At 41.2% G+C, this 16,775-nt stretch overlaps 1 protein-coding gene across 11 annotated transcripts in view; it reads left to right on the top strand.

The window, feature by feature from the left end:
* LOC142402917 (myocyte-specific enhancer factor 2C-like) overlaps positions 1-10,045 on the top strand; it is a 96,795-nt gene extending 86,750 nt beyond the window's left edge. For 6 of the 11 annotated variants that reach the window (XM_075488891.1, XM_075488889.1, XM_075488881.1 and 3 more), the window contains one exon: positions 7,747-10,045. In XM_075488891.1, coding sequence (XP_075345006.1) covers positions 7,747-8,068 — 322 coding nt within the window. In that variant the 3' untranslated portion in view covers positions 8,069-10,045. The remainder of the gene's footprint in view (positions 1-7,746) is intronic. The other 5 variants (XM_075488892.1, XM_075488886.1, XM_075488888.1 and 2 more) reach the window with 1 other exon arrangement.
* Positions 10,046-16,775: the final 6,730 nt, after the last annotated feature.

Raw genomic sequence — 16,775 nt, 5'->3', positions numbered from 1 at the left:
AGCCACTCACTCACTCCCCCCACAGAGGGATGGGGGAGAGAATCAGAAAGGAGTGAGAAAACTCATGGGTTGAGATAAGAACAGTTTAATAGGCAAAGTAAAAGCCACACACGCAAGCAAAGCAAAACAAGGAATTCATTCACTACTTCCCATGGTCAGGCAGGTGTTCAGCCATCTCCAGGAAAGCAGGGCTCCATCATGCATAACAGCTACTTAGGAAAACAAATACCATCACCCCAAACATTCCTATACCCTCCCTCTTCCCCTTCCTTCTTCTTCCCCCAGCTTTATATTGCTGAGCATGACATCATGTGGTATGGAATATCCCTTTGGTCAGTTGGGGTCAGCTGTCCCAGCTGTATCCCATCCCAACTTCCTGTGCACCTGGCAGAGCATGGGAAGCTGAAAAGTCCTTGATTTAGTATAAGCACTACTTACCAACAACTAAAACATCCCTGTGTTATCAACACTGTATTCAGCACAAATCCAAAACATAGCCCCATACTAGCTACTATAAAGAAAATTAACTCTGTCCCAGCCAAAACCAGCAAAGAGAGGTATCCCAGTTCTCCAGCAGGTTGGTTTGTTTTTCACAGAAAGCTTCACTATCAGCTCCTCTTCCTCAATGCATGGCAGAAGAATGTGGTTAGTAATTGACATATTAGCTTGCTCCAGATAAGTCCCCAACGATTTCAGCAGCACTGTCAGAACCATCTTTCAGATAAGTGTAGAAGATTTCTACAATCTAACTCTAACTCTCCATGTTGGCTCTGCAATTAGCAACCGTACTAGTGCCAGTGGGCCTAAGGGAAAATATCTGACCATATGAGAGTAGTTCACTTTCCATGTCTGTACAGCTTTTGGCCTTTTGCTGAGCCTGGTGAATAGGATAACAATGTAGAGTCTGTTTTGATATGATTGTGACATTAAAGCAAGTCAGACATTTTAACATTTTAGATTAAAAAGAAAAATATTACTTTCACAGTCTTTTGACTGGGTCTACATCTGGAAAAAATACACATTAATCCCATTAAAAATCAAAATGTATCCCTCCCAAAACATAAGGGGTTTTGTCTGAATATTGTTGCAATGTCTTCTACAGAGAGGGTTACCACTTATTTAACATGGACCAAAGAGTCTATCAGAAGTTAATCGCTGTTAACCAGGAGGGGATTTCATTCCTAACTTTGAAATAAACATTATAAATTCTTTAGGCACAAGTCCATTACATGGAAACCACTCTCTCTCATCCATATTTATCAGTCTAAGAGAGGATCTTTTCTGCCTTAAATGTCATCCACAGGTGAAAGTTTAGCTTTCATAAAATATAAGTGCAAACTCAGTCACAGTATTTCATCTCAAGAATCTTCAATATAGATATTTACATACGAGAAGTTTCTCCAAACTTCTGCCCAACTAAAGGAAAGACTTGCCCAAATTCATACATGCTTTTGACTTGTTCTGTGATTCTTATCTTCCAAGCTGATTAATTAGCAATGATTAATTTTTGTTAGTAGGCATAACTGGACCTGGACAAATATTTTCCACTGAATCCTTTTAACTGAAAAAATTAGATGTAGTGACATCATATTTTGTGAATTTTTATCAGTTCTGCCAACTTCCTTGTTTTGAATTAAAGCCTAAAATATTTCAGACTGAGCCTTTTTTCTTATGCCACCATTGTAAATAAGATATTCCAGTGATTCCATTTCCAATTATTCTTTGTTTAGAAATTCCCTTTAAAAGTATAAACCTTAAAGTGTGAAAGCTAATCAAAATATCACGACACAAAAATTGTTATTCTGCTTTGATCAAAAATATGAAAAAAATACTTTGCTTTTACCTGAAAGAAAAATAATTACTAGCAAGTCAAAAACTATCTACTGTTCTCCTAGTTACAGACATAACAATTTTACAGTGAGTTTTCACTGTTTCCTTATATACATTTATGAACAAAAAGTTTATTTGAAGTGAGGAGGTAAGGTAATTAGAGAAACAAGTGTGAGTTTAAAAGAAAACATATATGTGAGGCTCTTTCTTCCTTCAGTAGACTTCTCTCTATTTGGTTTTCAGTGAACTTAGTGTAAGTTTCAAATTATGAATATAATATATGCCTGGACCAAAACTGCATATTTATATGAAGCAACTGTGCAAAATATACATTGTTACATACAGATACATAAACAGCTGTTTCCACACTCGCACACACAAAGAAATCATTTAGTAGCAAAAAGAATTCTCATTTTTTATATCATAAAAAGCTTCCCTTCTAAGCAGAGGTCAATCTTCTGTTTACAATACAAGACTAAATACTGCACCTAAGTATGTACTCTTTTGCCATTCACACCTATGTGTAACAGTACGTTTCCCTTGTAATTGGCCATATCAGCTTATATGAGATTCTAGTAAAAATGTTTCAGAAGATTTTAACCAAATAATGTACATTATCATCACCAAAAGCACCTATTAAATTTATGAAATAGTTTTAGTAAAAAAATATTTTTAAAAAGACAGTATTTTAAATGAAATTTTGAATAATTCATATCAATTGTTTTAATATTTATATTGTTTTAAACCTCGAAGTTTCAGTCCTGATCTGCCAAAATGATTTTTTTCAATTTTAAAAAACTGTTCAAAATGCAGATCAATCTGTAATATTTTTGACTGCCACAAACTTATATGCCACTTATTTACATAACACCTGTGAAGAATCACAAGGAATCTAAAGAAGTATCTATAGAAATGCATTCTCATACACACTTTTGAAACACTGTTAAAAAAGTAACATTGCAGTGTAACAATACTAGCTGTATTTCTTAGAAAATACAGCTTATCTCTTTAGATTTGTTCCTTTGGGGGCTGTAACAAAATAGTATGCATGTAAAGTCAAGTTTCTTCCATGTGAACAAATTTGAATGAATATGTGTAGTTTTTTTAACTAGCATGGGTTTTTAAGTGTCCCCAGCTTTGCAAAGTGACATCACCTTCTCATATAGATTCATAAAATCATAGAATGGTTTGGGTTGGAAGAGATCTTAAAGATCATCTAGTTCCACCCCCACTGCCATGGGCAGGGATACCTTCCACTAGATCAGGTTGCTCAAAGCCTCATCCAGCCTGACCTTGAACACTTCCAATGATGGGGCATCCACAACTTCTCTGGGCAACCTGTTCCAGTGTCTCATCACCCTCATTGTAACAAATTCCTTCCTTATTTCCAATCTACATCTGCCCTCTTTCAGTTTAAAACTGTTTCCCCTTGTCCTGTCACTACAGGCCCTGCTAAAAAGTCTCTCTCCATCTTTCCTATAGGCCCCCTTTAAGTACTGAAAGGCTGCAATAAGGTCTCCCCAGAGCCTTCTCTTCTCCAGGCTGAACAACCCCAACTTTCTCAGCCTTTCCTCATAGGAGAGGTGCTCCAGCCCCCTGACCATCTTCGTGGCCCTCCTCTGGACCCGCTCGAGCAGGTCCATGTCTTTCTTGTACTGGGGACCCCAGAGCTGGATGCAGTACTCCACGTGGGGTCTCACAAGAGCAGAGTAGAAGGGGAGAATCACCTCCCTTGACCTGCTGGCCATGCTTCTTCTGATGCAGCCCAAGATACATTTGGGTTTCCGGGCTGCTAGCACTGCCGGCTCATATTCACTTTTTCATCCACCAATATCCCCAAGTCCTTCTCTGCAGGGCTTCTCTCAATTCATTCATCCCCCAGTCTGTATTGATATAAGGGATTGCCCTGACCTAGGTGCAAGACCTTGCATTTGGCCTTGTTGAACTTCATGAGCTTTGCATGGGCCCATTCCTCAACCTGTCCAGGTCCCTCTGGATGGCATCCCCTCTCTCTAGTGAATCAATTGCACCACTCAGCTTGGTGTCTTCTGCAAACTTGCTGAGGGTGCACTCAATCCCACTGTGTCACTGATGAAGATATTAAACAGTATTGGTCCCAGTACTGATCCTTGAGGGACACCACTCATTACTGGTTTCCACTTGGACATTGAGCAATTGACTAACTCTTTGGACGCAGCCATCCAGCCAATTCCTTATCCACTGATTAGTCCATCCATCGAACCCATATCTCTCCAATTTAGATGCAAGAATGTTGTGTGGGACCATATCAAAGCCTTACAGAAGTCCAGGTAGGTGACATCCTGTGGTGGGTTGACCTTGGCTGGATGCCAGGTGCCCACCAAGCCACTCTATCACTCCCCCTCCTCAGCTGGACAGCAGGGGGAGAAAATAAGATGGAAAAAACCTCATGAGTCAAGATAAAGGCAGATTAATAAAAGCAAAAGCAAAGGTATTCACGGAAGCAAAGGAAAACAAAATATTTATTCTCTACTTCCCATCAGCAGGTGATGTCCAGCCACTTCCCAGGAAGTAGGGCTTCAGTACACGTAGCGGTTGCTTCGGAAGACAAATGCTGTAATAACGAATGCCCCCCCTCCGCCTCCTTTCTCTTAGCTTTTATTGCTGAGCAGACATCATATGGTATGGAATATCCCTTTGGTCAGTTTGAGTCAGCTGTCCTGTCTATGTCCCCTCCCAAGATCTTGCCCACCCCCAGCCTACTGGGTGAGGGGGTAATGTTGGAGAGACAGCCTTGATGCTATGTGAGCACTGCTCAGCAGTAGCCAAAACACTGGTGTGTTATCAACACCTTTCTAGCTACCAATACAAAGCACAGCACTGAGGGCTGCTATGGGGAAAATTAGCTCCATCTCAGCCAGACCCAATACACATCCATAGCTCTTCCCTTGTCCACTGATGCAGTCACTCCATCATAGAAGGCCACCAGATTAGTCAGACACAATTTGCCCTTGGTGAAGCCATGTTGGCTGTCTGTAATCACCTCCCTGCCTTCCATATGTTTTGACATGTCTTCCAGGAGGATTTGCTCCATGATCTTACCATGCACGGAGGTGAGGCTGACTAGTCAGTAGTTCCCAGGTTCCTCTTTTTTACCCTTTTTTAAAAATCTATGTGTTATTCCCTTTTCTCCAGTGACTGGGGACTTCTCCTGAGTTTTCAGATATGATGGAGAGTGGCTTGGCAACTACATCAGCCAATTCTCTCAGGACCCTGGGATGCATCTCGTCATGTCCCATGGACTTGTGTATGTTCAGGTTCCTCAGGTGGTCTCGAACCTGATCTTCACTTCTATCAAACACTTCTAAAACAAATCCCCAGGCTCCACCATCCTGTATTAAGAGACTTTCGGGTTTAGCTATAGGTTTGTCATCTAAAATCATATGTAATCTTATCATACATGCTAAACTGCCGGCCTGTTTTTCCACGAGTCCTAGCATCTCCTAAGCAACTGAAAAATAACGTCACTGGAAATGAAAAGCAAAACAAAACCCAGGAATGTATTTTTTGTTCTTGTTGGATTCTTTTCAACAGGTTTTCAGGAAAAGAGTAGAATATTTCAGTAAATTGAAATGACCAAGTTTGATATTTATGGTTTCTTATATGTGTTTATGTGGTGGACTGACCTTGGCTGGATGCCAGGTGCCCACCAAGCCGCTCTATCACTCCCCTTCCTCAGCTGGACAGGGGGAGAAAATAAAATGAAAAACTCATCGGTCGAGATAAAGGCAGTTTAATAAAGAAAAGCAAAGGCTGTGCATGGAAGCAAAGGAAACAAAAAAAAAAATTATTCTCTACTTCCCATCAGCAGGCGATGTCCAGCCACTTCCTGGGAAGTAGGGACTCAGTACGCATAGCAGTTGCTTTGGAAGACAAATGCCTTAATAACAAATGCCCCCCCTCCTCCTCCTTTCTCTTAGCTTTTATTGCTGAGTACCATGTCATATGGTATGGAATATCCCTTTGGTCAGTTTGGATCAGCTGTCCTGGCTATGTCCCCTCCCAAACTCTTGCACATCCCAGCCTACTGTCCTTTGGGGGTGGGGGGGGTTGGAGAGACAGCCTTGATGCTGTGGGAGCACTGCTCAGCAGTAGCCAAAACACTGGTGTGTTATCAACACCTTTCTAGCTACAAATACAGAGCACAGCACTATGAGGGCTGCTATGGGGAAAGTTAACTCCATCCCAGCCAGACCCAATACAGTTTATTTAATAGTTACAAAAGCAAAAAATGTCCTGTTTGCTGGAAAAATACCTACATTTGCTGCAGTGAGGGCTATTAATCACTAACTCTGTGACTCATGAAAGGGATTGCTGCAAATTTTGACAAACTTGTCTCTATAGGATTGAAGGGTAAGAAAGCAATTGGAGATAGAACATCCTTTTTTCTCTGTTGTCTAACAAGACCCATCTGTTATTTAACATTGCAATAAGTAGTTATAAAAGCAGTTGATATAATTCAATAGTGAAGCCATATAGTTTCAAGTATAAATGTGTCAAAAGAAAGTAAAACATTTTGCCTTTCCTGAAAGTTATAGTAGATTTTGCCTAAGTAAAGCTCAACTCAGTCAATGAGGTATCAGAAAAAGTGGAATATTTCAATAAATTGAAATGACCATGTCTAAACTTAACAGTTTTTCCTACATGTTTAAAATATACTTCCAAATCCCAAAATGTCTTCTGCTTGCTGTAAAAATGTTTGAATGCTCCTTTGGTTTTAAAATCTTCTGTGGCCGAGTGGCCTATTGCCCCTATTACCTTCAATCTCTCCCTGTATAAATCCTCGGTATTAGAAACCTTGAAACTGTGTTTGGTATTAGGCACTAACTTCAGACTAGTAAATGGTCTCTGAACTGGAACAATGTCTAAGAACATAATGAGAATTACATATTGAGAACTGTATTTTAATAATAAAATAAAAGTCAGATTTTACCAGTAGGTGGTGCTTCTGTACAAAGCATTCATCAGATGCAAGTGATCTCATTTTCTCCCTTAGACATAAAATGCATTCTCAGTATTCACTCCTCCCCACCTGTTTCAGCTTTCTTCTGCCATAACCTGCCCACAAAAAGAAAATGAACTTAGAATAGGTATATAGCTCATATTTTTAAAAGTTTTGGAGCAACAGTTTCTCTTGATGTTTGCAACATCCTCTGAGTTGGGTTCTCCTACATGCAAATCAATATACTCTTCTGATACCTTCCACTACTTTTCAGCTTCTATTTGGTAGTTTATTCATAAAAATTCTGGTGTGAATTATGAATTCATACATTTATACCATAAAATCATATCTAAATCCTTACTTGTCTGTGGTATTTTATTAATGTTAATCGAAAGACCAGTAAATTTAACTGCATTCCAAAAGGTATAACATGTACAGAGCCCAAATTTTTGTTATACAGTTTGCATCTAAAGTTGCATGTCAAAATTAACAGTGATAAAAATGTTTGGTGCATTTGAACTAATCAAATTAATCCCAGCAGAAAGTCCATGCCTCCCCTATCTCAGCCAGCACATACACACACACACAAGCATTAGTTATAAAGAAACCTACAGGTGGTTCCAACAGTGCAAAGGCTCAGCTTCCAAAATTTGTTATGACAAATATGTTGATATGTTATTTGTTATGAGAGAATGAAAGAGAAAGACTTTCTTTCAATCCCAAGGCATATCCCAGAGCCGCTCAACAGAACCATGTCTGTTGTGATGTTTTCATCTCTCTGATTTTTTTTCACAATACCTCCTAGTAAACAGTCCTCATTCTCTCAGCATCCACCAATACTGCATGAGCCTTTACACTGATGTTTTGTGTGTTTGTGCATTTCCAGGGGCTCCATGCCTCCTCAGTCTGTAACTGGGTTTCCTTTCCTCCTACAGAGCTTGCACTAGCACTCATTTATCTCAGAGTACAAATATCTCCCTGCCTTCTACTCAAAGCCTCAACACCAAGTCAGAACCTGTTTCTTCTCCTAGAGACCATACCAACACACCCTCAATATACCCATGGCATATGCGCCATGAGGCGGGGAGATCTCCTGTTGATAGTTTGAGCAGCTGTAGCAGTTCATATGATGGAAGTGACCGAGAAGATCACCAGAACGAATTCCACTCCCCCATTGCACTCACCAGACCTTCACCAGACGAAAGGGAAAGCCCCTCTGTCAAGCGCATGCGGCTCTCTGAAGGATGGGCAACATGATAACCTTATTACATTTTTTTTTCTTGTAGTGCATGTGTGCTATACCTTAATGGGGGAGGGAGGTCAATATGCATTATGATGTGCCGTGTGTGGGAAAAAAAATCAGGTACTCTGTTTTGTAAAAGTACTTTTAAATTGCCTCAGTGATACAGTATAAGGATAAACAGAAATGCTGAGATAAGCTTAGCACTTGAGTTGTACAACAGAACACTTGTATAAAATAGATTTTAAGACTAACTTCTTTTCACTGTTGTGCTCCCTTGCAAAATGTATGTTACAGTAGATAGTGTCATGTTGCAGGTTCAACGTTATTTACATGTAAATAGACAAAAGGAAAACATTTGCCAGAAGTGGCAGACCTTTACTGAGAGAGAAAGCAGCTGTTATGCAACATATAGAAATTGTACAGGTGTTTTGACAGACCCAGCAGTTGGGTGGCCATGAATCAATGCTAGGAAGAGACTCAGTCACCTAACATACCTAAAACGCTCACAAATATACAGGCATATCATTAGAGTATGACCCTCAGTTAAAAAGGATCAAAGACATTTAAAGAGGACCATACTTGTAAAAATGTTGAGTTCGAGGGCAAACATATTTATTTTTTTAAATTCTGGGTCTGCATCACTTCTTAAATAAAAAATATAAGAATATGTACATTAGATTTTGCTTATTTTCATATTAAAAAGTAAGACAGTTTGCAAAGTATTTGTGACTTTTGCAGTTTCCTTAAGCCAAAATGTGTTCTTTTTTCCTTGATAGTTTTGCTAATCTTTTTAACAGTCCTGAAGAAAAACAGAGGACTTCTTTTTGTATAGAAAGCACTACCCTAAGCCATGAAGAACTCGATGCTTTGCTAACCAAGATAACTGTTTTCTCTTTGCAGAAGTTTTGTTTTTGAAATGTGTATTTCTAATTATATAAAATATTAAGGATCTTTTTAAAAAATCTTTTTAAAAAATCTCTTAACATGCTTGTGTATAGCTTTCTAATATATATAATAAATACGGTAATAGCAAAAAATTTTGTTATCGTAATAGAGGGGGAATTACATTTGTGCAGTTGCACATTACCTTTTTTCTTTCAGTTTTCTTTTACTGGGCATACATTTTACAGATCCAAGTCATCTGTTGAAAGAGAGATCCGTAAAAAGTTAGAATTTACCCATGGTGTAACAACCTAAATAATTTTAATACAACATTTTACCAGTTGGGTGAACTGCGATCACCTGTATATACTGATTAGTTCTTTCATGCTGTTTTGTTCATTGTAACAGGTTAAGGGCCCTTCTGTTACTTACATCCTGTGTATCTTGTAGTTTTCCATGGGTAAAATGACAAAGTGGCATAACTTGGCCCTTTCTCATAAAGGAAGCTGGTATTCTGCCTGTTAGAACTGGATGTACAGCTCTAACAGCTGTCAGTTATGTGAGTGCAGGTGAATATTTCCAGAAGTGGTAGACAGAGTAAAAAGTGAGGGATTGGCACAAACACACCTATTATATAGATAACTCCCTTCTCTCACAGATTAAAAAAATTTTAGAGAGATTATCAATTAAAGGACCATTCAAAAGTCAATTTATCTTACACAACCAATATTGGCCATTACATCAGCATTGTTTTCATGGACCTCTGTAGTCACATTATCTCACAGTGCGAATGTCATTGAACAAAACTCCCTGTGTATTTACACCCTAACAAGACTTGCTTCAGCATATGGCATCTACATTTTCTCCTGCCTCATATTTTTCCTTTGACTAAAATATCCTGACCAGTTCCTCTTTGTCCCTCTTGTTTATTAGAAGAAGATGGTATATCCAGTTGTTTCAGTTTAAACTTCTGTTGGAGGAAAACAGTGTTTAAGCAAAATATTAGTGCCATAGTAAAACTGGCTATATTTATCTTTTTTCCAAGAGTCGTTCCAACTCTCATTTACATACATTAACACTATGGTGAAGGATATAGCTGCAATAGCTAAATACCACAGAATCACAGAATCACAGAATCGTATAGGTTGGAAAAGACCTTTAAGATCATCGAGTCCAACCGTAAACCTAACACTACCAAGACCACCACTATACCATGTCCCTAAGCACCTCATCCAAACATCTTCCAGGGATGGTGACTCAACCACTTCCCTGGGCAGCCTGTTCCAATGCTTGATAACCCTTTCAGTGAAGAAAAATTTCCTAATATCCAGTCTAAACCTCCCCTGGCGCAACTTGAGGCCATTTCCTCTCGTCCTATCACTTGTTACCTGGGAGAAGAGACCAACACCCACCTCTCTACAACCTCCTTTCAGGTAGTTGGAGAGAGCAATAAGGTCTCCCCTCAGCCTCCTTTTCTCCAGGCTAAACAATCCCAGCTCCCTCAGCCGCTCCTCATAAGACTTCTGCTCCAGACCCTTCACCAGCTTCGTTGCCCTTCTCTGGACTCACTCCAGCACCTCAATGTCTCTCTTGTAGTGGGGGGCCCAAAAGTGAACACAGTATTCGAGGTGCGGCCTCACCAGTGCCGAGTACAGGGGCACGATCACTTCCCTAGTCCTGCTGGCCACACTATTTCTGATACAAGCCAGGATGCCATTGGCTTTCTTGGCCGCCTGGGCACACTGCTGGCTCATATTCAGGCAGCTGTCAACCAACACTCCCAGGTCCTTTTCCACTGGGCAGCTTTCCAGCCACTCTTCCCCAAGCCTGTAGCGTTGCATGGGGTTGCTGTGGCCCAAGTGCAGGACCTTGCACTTGGCCTTGTTGAACCTCATACAATTGACCTCAGCCCATTGATCCAGCCTGTCCAGGTCCCTCTGCAGAGCCTTCCTCCCCTCAAGCAGATCAACACTCCCACACAACTTCGTGTCGTCTGCAAACTTACTGAGGGTGCACTCGATCCCTTCGTCCAGATCATTGATAAAGATATTAAACAGAACTGGCCCCAACACAGAGCCCTGGGGAACACCGCTTGTGACCGACCGCCAACTGGAGTAAACTCCATTCACCACCACTCTTTGGGCCCGGCCATCCAGCCAGTTCTTTACCCAGTGAAGAGTACACCCGTCCAAGCCATGAGCAGCCAGTTTCTCCAGGAGAATGCTGTGGGAAACCGTGCCAAAGGCTTTACTGAAGTCTAGATAGACAACATCCACAGACTTTCCCTCATCCATTAGGTGGGTCACCTTGTCATAGAAGGAGATCAGGTTGGTCAAGCAGGACCTGCCTTTCCTGAACCCATGCTGGCTGGGCTTGATCCCTTGGTTATCCTCTACATGCCATGTGATGGCACTCAGGATGATCTGCTCCATCAGCTTCCCCAGCACCGAGGTCAGGCTGACAGGCCTGTAGTTCCCCGGGTCCTCCTTCCAGCCCTTCTTGAAGATGGGTGTCACATTTGCTAATCTCCAGTCAGCAGGGACCTCCCCAGTTAGCCAGGACTGCTGGTAAATGATGGAAAGGGGCTTGGTGAGCACATCTGCCAGCTCCTTCAACACTCTCGGGTGGATCTCATCAGGCCCCATAGACTTGTGAGTGTCTAAGTGGTGCAGCAGGTCACTAACCATTTCCCCCTGGATTATGGGGGATCCATTCTGGTCCCTGTCCCTATCTTCCAACTCCAGGGGCTGGGTACCCAGAGAACAATTGGCCCTGCTATTAAAGACTGAGGCAAAGAAGGCATTAAGTACCTCAGCCTTTTCCTCATCCTTTGTCACTGTGTTCCCTCTCCCATCTACTAGGGGCTGGAGATTCTCCTTAGCTCTCCTTTTGCTGCTAATGTATTTGAAGAAGTGTTTTTTGTTGTCTTTTACGGCAGCAGCCAGATTGAGCTCTAGCTCAGCTTTGGCCCTTCTAATTTTCTCCCTGCACAGCCTTGCTACACCTTTGTAGTCCTCCTGAGTTGCCCGCCCCTTCTTCCAGAGGTCGTAGACTCTCCTCTTTTTCCTGAGTTCGAGCCAGAGCTCTCTATTCAGCCAGGCCGGTCTTCTTCCCCGACGGCTCGTCTTTTGGCACCTGGGGACAGCCCGCTCTTGTGCCTTTAGGACTTCCTCCTTAAAGAATGTCCAGCCTTCCTGGACTCCTTTGCCCATTAGGGCTGCCTCCCAGGTGACTCTCTCGACCAGTCTCCTAAACAGGCCAAAGTCTGCCCTCCGGAAGTCTAAGGTGGCAGTTCTGCTGACCCCCCTCGCTGCTTCTCCACATATCAAAAACTCTATCATTTCGTGATCACTCTGCCCAAGACAGCCTCCAACCATCACATGGCTCACAAGTCCTTCTCTGTTGGTGAACAACAGGCCCAGCGGGGCACCTTCCCTCGTTGGCTCACTCACCAGCTGTGTCAGGAAGTTATCTGCCACACACTCCAGGAACCTCCTAGACTGTTTCCTCTCTGCTGTATTGTATTTCCAGCAGACATCCGGCAGGTTGAAGTCCCCCACAAGAACAAGGGCTAGTGATTGTGAGGCTTCTCCCAGCTGCTTATAGAATAGTTCATCTGTCTCCTCATCCTGGTTGGGGGGTCTGTAACAGACTCCCACCACAATATCTGCCTTGTTGGCCTTCCCCCTGATTCTCACCCATAGACACTCCACCCTATCATCACCATCATTGAGCTCTAAACTATCCAGACACTCCCTAATGTATAGGGCTACCCCACCACCTCTTCTGCCTCGCCTATCCCTCCTGAAGAGTTTATAGCCATCCATCGCCGCACTCCAGTTGTGCGAGTCATCCCACCATGTTTCCGTGATGGCCACCATATCATAGTTTTCCTGGTGTACAATGACTTCCAACTCCTCCTGCTTGTTGCCTATGCTGCGTGCATTGGTGTAGAGGCACTTCAGCTGGGCTGAAGATTTTGAAGATATCAACACAGAAGATTTTCTTAAGGGAAATACATCCTCTCTTTCCCATCTATACATGCAGTTGCTGTGCACTGCTCAATGGTAGAGTCTACCTCTCTGTATTAGCAAATTATTAATAGACTACAGTGTGCATTCTGACCTATGCTTTTCCCTTATGCCCTTATATAATCCTGTTTTACAGGTATTCTCAGCCATGCAGGGGCTAGTGCATAATTTGGAAACTCTTTAAGCAGAATACTGTGCTACTAATGCATCCATCTTCTCTCATGTAGCAGTCTGCAGGGTAAAAAGATATGCATGTGGGGGGGTTAAGTGAAAATGGGGCCCATAATTAATTTTAAAACACAAAACAGCCTTTCAGAAACACTTTCTTTTCCTTCAGAAGAACCTATACTCATATTCTTCTGAGAATTTTAAAATTTGGTCTGTCAAAAATATACAAATATATCAGAAATGTACCTAGTCATTTCAAAAAAAAAATACAACTTTATCAGTGTTGTAGTAGAAACTTGTCAGTGGAGGTGGAGGAGTTGGTCTATTGAAATATGAAGAATAGCCATATTAATAGTTCACCTTGCAATTTGCCTCAGCAACACATGAAAGAGGAAAGATAGCGTTTTTAAGGGAGATGCAGTATAATACATTACTGCAAGTAACTAAGCAGAAAGTAGTGTGAAAGGTATTGCCTGGGCAATTTACATTAAGTCTTTCAAGGATTTTTATATGAACACAAACAGAACAGAATCACATGAAAATGGATGCCAGTCATCCCTCTTGTTCCTGCTACTGAGGGCAACTAACATATGTGGCAAGATAGTGGGGGATAATGCATATTTGTAAACTGATCTAATGAAAAGAAGCACAACTTTTATTGTGAAGTCACTGTTCTGTAAACTGTAGGGTTCTGTAAACTATAACTGTCTACCTTTCTCTGTTCCCTTGTGTACGTTACCATTTATTTTATTTGCAAAGGTAATTTGGGTTTACTGTGTGATTCCTTTGTATTTAAGGAGTTTGGGGCAGAGCCCTGAAAGAGTATTAACGTTTACTTGACCTTAACCCATGCTATATAATGTTTTAGGCAACATTCTTAATTACAAGTTCAAACACTTGAAGTGTCATTCTAGACATCTCCAAGTATTATTATAAGTAAGTTAACCTCTATTAAAAGGTGTTGGCAGTTAATGTCTAACTGCTGGTGACAGTTATATGACATACCCATTCTGCACAATCTGTATATTGTATGCATTGAGTCATTCACAGTAAAGTTTTTATCATTTCAATGTTTTTCAAAAGTTGTGTTTTATAACAAAATGGCTTATATTTTTCCCAGAAGAGGAATTCAGCAAATTTTAATGAATAACATTAAAATATCTGTTGTCCTCAGATCTTTTTCAGGTAAAGCTGACATAAGAATAAAAGAAGTCATAAACTGTTTTCAAAGATGTCAACCCTTTTTTATTGTATGTATTATCCCATGTACCCTCTTTTATTTATAGTACTAGCAAAGCTGTTTTGTTTTCCTTTTTCCTTCACCTTGAAGGACATGCTCTGCAATTTTTTAAAAGCCACTTGAAACCTCAATAAAGGATGTTGCCTAAACATGGCATACTTCATCTGTTCCTGTTTGTGCCATCTGCTGTGATATCGTCAGTTATATGGCATTAATTTCCTGCCACTACAGGTGTCTTGAAGGACTGATGGAACATTGGTGTCTGTTAGAATGCTTCAGACTGTAGATGTACGAAAAGGCTTTTGCTAATATATTTTTACCAAAGATATGGAACAATTCAAGCTTTGAGCCATAGACCTTCTTCATCAAAAGTATCCCTTTGATTATTTTTATAATCAGGTGTTGCATTTTTACTGTCCTTGCTCATACCTCAGACTGATCCATACCTCAGTTTGATTCAAAGAGGTCAGTTTAATAACTCGTTAAAAAAATGCAGTGCCAGAGTCTTTTATGGAATAAGTAATGTCAGACCTGGATTACCACAGGCATTACACTTGGATTACTTCAGATGGTTTTTTGCATACTTTTTTCTTTTTTTCTTTCTTTTTCCTGGGGATTTGTTTCCATAAAACAATGGTAATTATAAAATAGCTTATAAATGGGGGCATACAAGCATTTGCAACAAATATTAAGATAGAGGCTCACAGCAGCATAAGCTGGACTTTGTTGCCACTAGATGACAAGATAACTAAGTTAAACCACATCTGTGTATCTCAAGTGACTTAATTCAGCTGTCTGTAGTGAACAAAAATGGGAAAATTTCAAAATATTCTTCTGCTGGAAATAAGGTACAATTGGTATTTTGCGGACAAATCAGTAAAGTTACTGGCTTTCTTAGTGATACAGTGTGTATGGTGTATTTTTTATTAATTTAAATAATGTTCCATTTTTAATGTTTTGCACTGTAATACACAAAAGAATCAACACTGCAATATATAGTTGAATCACAGTACAAATATCATTCCCATTACCAGTCTCCATATGCTCACCATCACAACACTGGGTGTCTCCAATCACTGGGAAGGAATACGTGAGTTGAAGCCAGCTCAAGCCTGTTGTTCTCTTCAAAGTTCATTTTGTTGGCTGTTTGATTTTTATACTCTATGTTGGGCTGAGCCACATATACCCTTCCCCCACATTGGTCTGGCTGGCTCTGGAAGATAATACTTTCTATTGATTATTTTAGGAAGGCCATTCACATAACCAGTTGACCCACTCAACTGATACAGTTGTTTATCTACAAAAAAGGCCACCCTCTGGTCCCCTTGGTGTTGAGATAAGGTGAACTTCCTTTATGATAGCTGTGGCCACTTCCTACATTCTTTTCTGAGGTTCATGAGCTCATCATCCTTGCGTATCTTCTCTGAGCCTTCTTCCATTGTAGGGGTTCGTTGATCGGTCACACACCATGAGCATCTCAGTGCCTCACAAATGTTAATGCCCCACCACACATCATCCCACAAAGTTAGAGAAACTCCATTACTCTCACTTTACAACCAGAATTGTGAACAAGAGAAGTTAATAGCCAGATACCCTCACTCATTTGAAATTGAAATCCTGTCTCTAACTTCAGTGAAGCCTGGATTTTAATCACTGAATAGAGTTTGACACTGTCTCCCATAAGATCCTCATAGAGATCTGCTCATCTGCTGGATGAGCAGACAAGTGAGGTGGATTGAAAACTGGCTGAACAGCTGGGCCCAGAGGGTGGTGATCAGTGGCACAAAGTCTAGTTGGAGGCCAGTCACTAGCAGTGTACCCCAGGGGCTGGTACTGGGTCCAGTCCTGTTTGACATCTTCATTAATGGCCTGGACACTTGGACAGAGTGCACCCTCAGCAAGTTTGCTGATGACACCAAACTGGGAGGAGCGGCTGATATGCCAGAGGGTCGTGCTGTCATTCAGAGGGACCTCCGCAGGCTGGAGAATTGGGCTGGCAGGAACCTCATGCAGTTCAACAAGGGGAAGTGCAAAGTCCTGCCCCTGGGGAGGAACAACCCCATGCACCAGTACATGCTGGGGGCCGCCCAGATGGAAAGCAGCTTTGCATAGAAGGCCCTGGAGGTCCGGGTGGACGCCAAGTTGAACATGAGCCAGCAATGCAGCCAGCCATGGCAAAGAAGGCCAACGGCATCCTGGGCTTCATTATGAAGTGTGTTGATAGCAAGATCAAAGAAGGTGAGTTGCATGGAAGTTTGGGCAAGACTGCAAAACTAACATGTTTTTACTTGTAAGCATCACAGATCTTTAAAAGTTGCAAGTTATTTAACTTTTAAGGAACTTGGATTAATGCCTCTTTCAGAATATGGCATTCATACAACAGAACACTTTTGAATACTA

The sequence above is a fragment of the Mycteria americana genome (genome assembly GCF_035582795.1).
Source record: "Mycteria americana isolate JAX WOST 10 ecotype Jacksonville Zoo and Gardens chromosome Z unlocalized genomic scaffold, USCA_MyAme_1.0 Scaffold_18, whole genome shotgun sequence".
NCBI classification, from domain to species: Eukaryota; Metazoa; Chordata; class Aves; order Ciconiiformes; family Ciconiidae; genus Mycteria; species Mycteria americana.
This window is presented reverse-complemented; position numbering and strand designations above follow the sequence as displayed.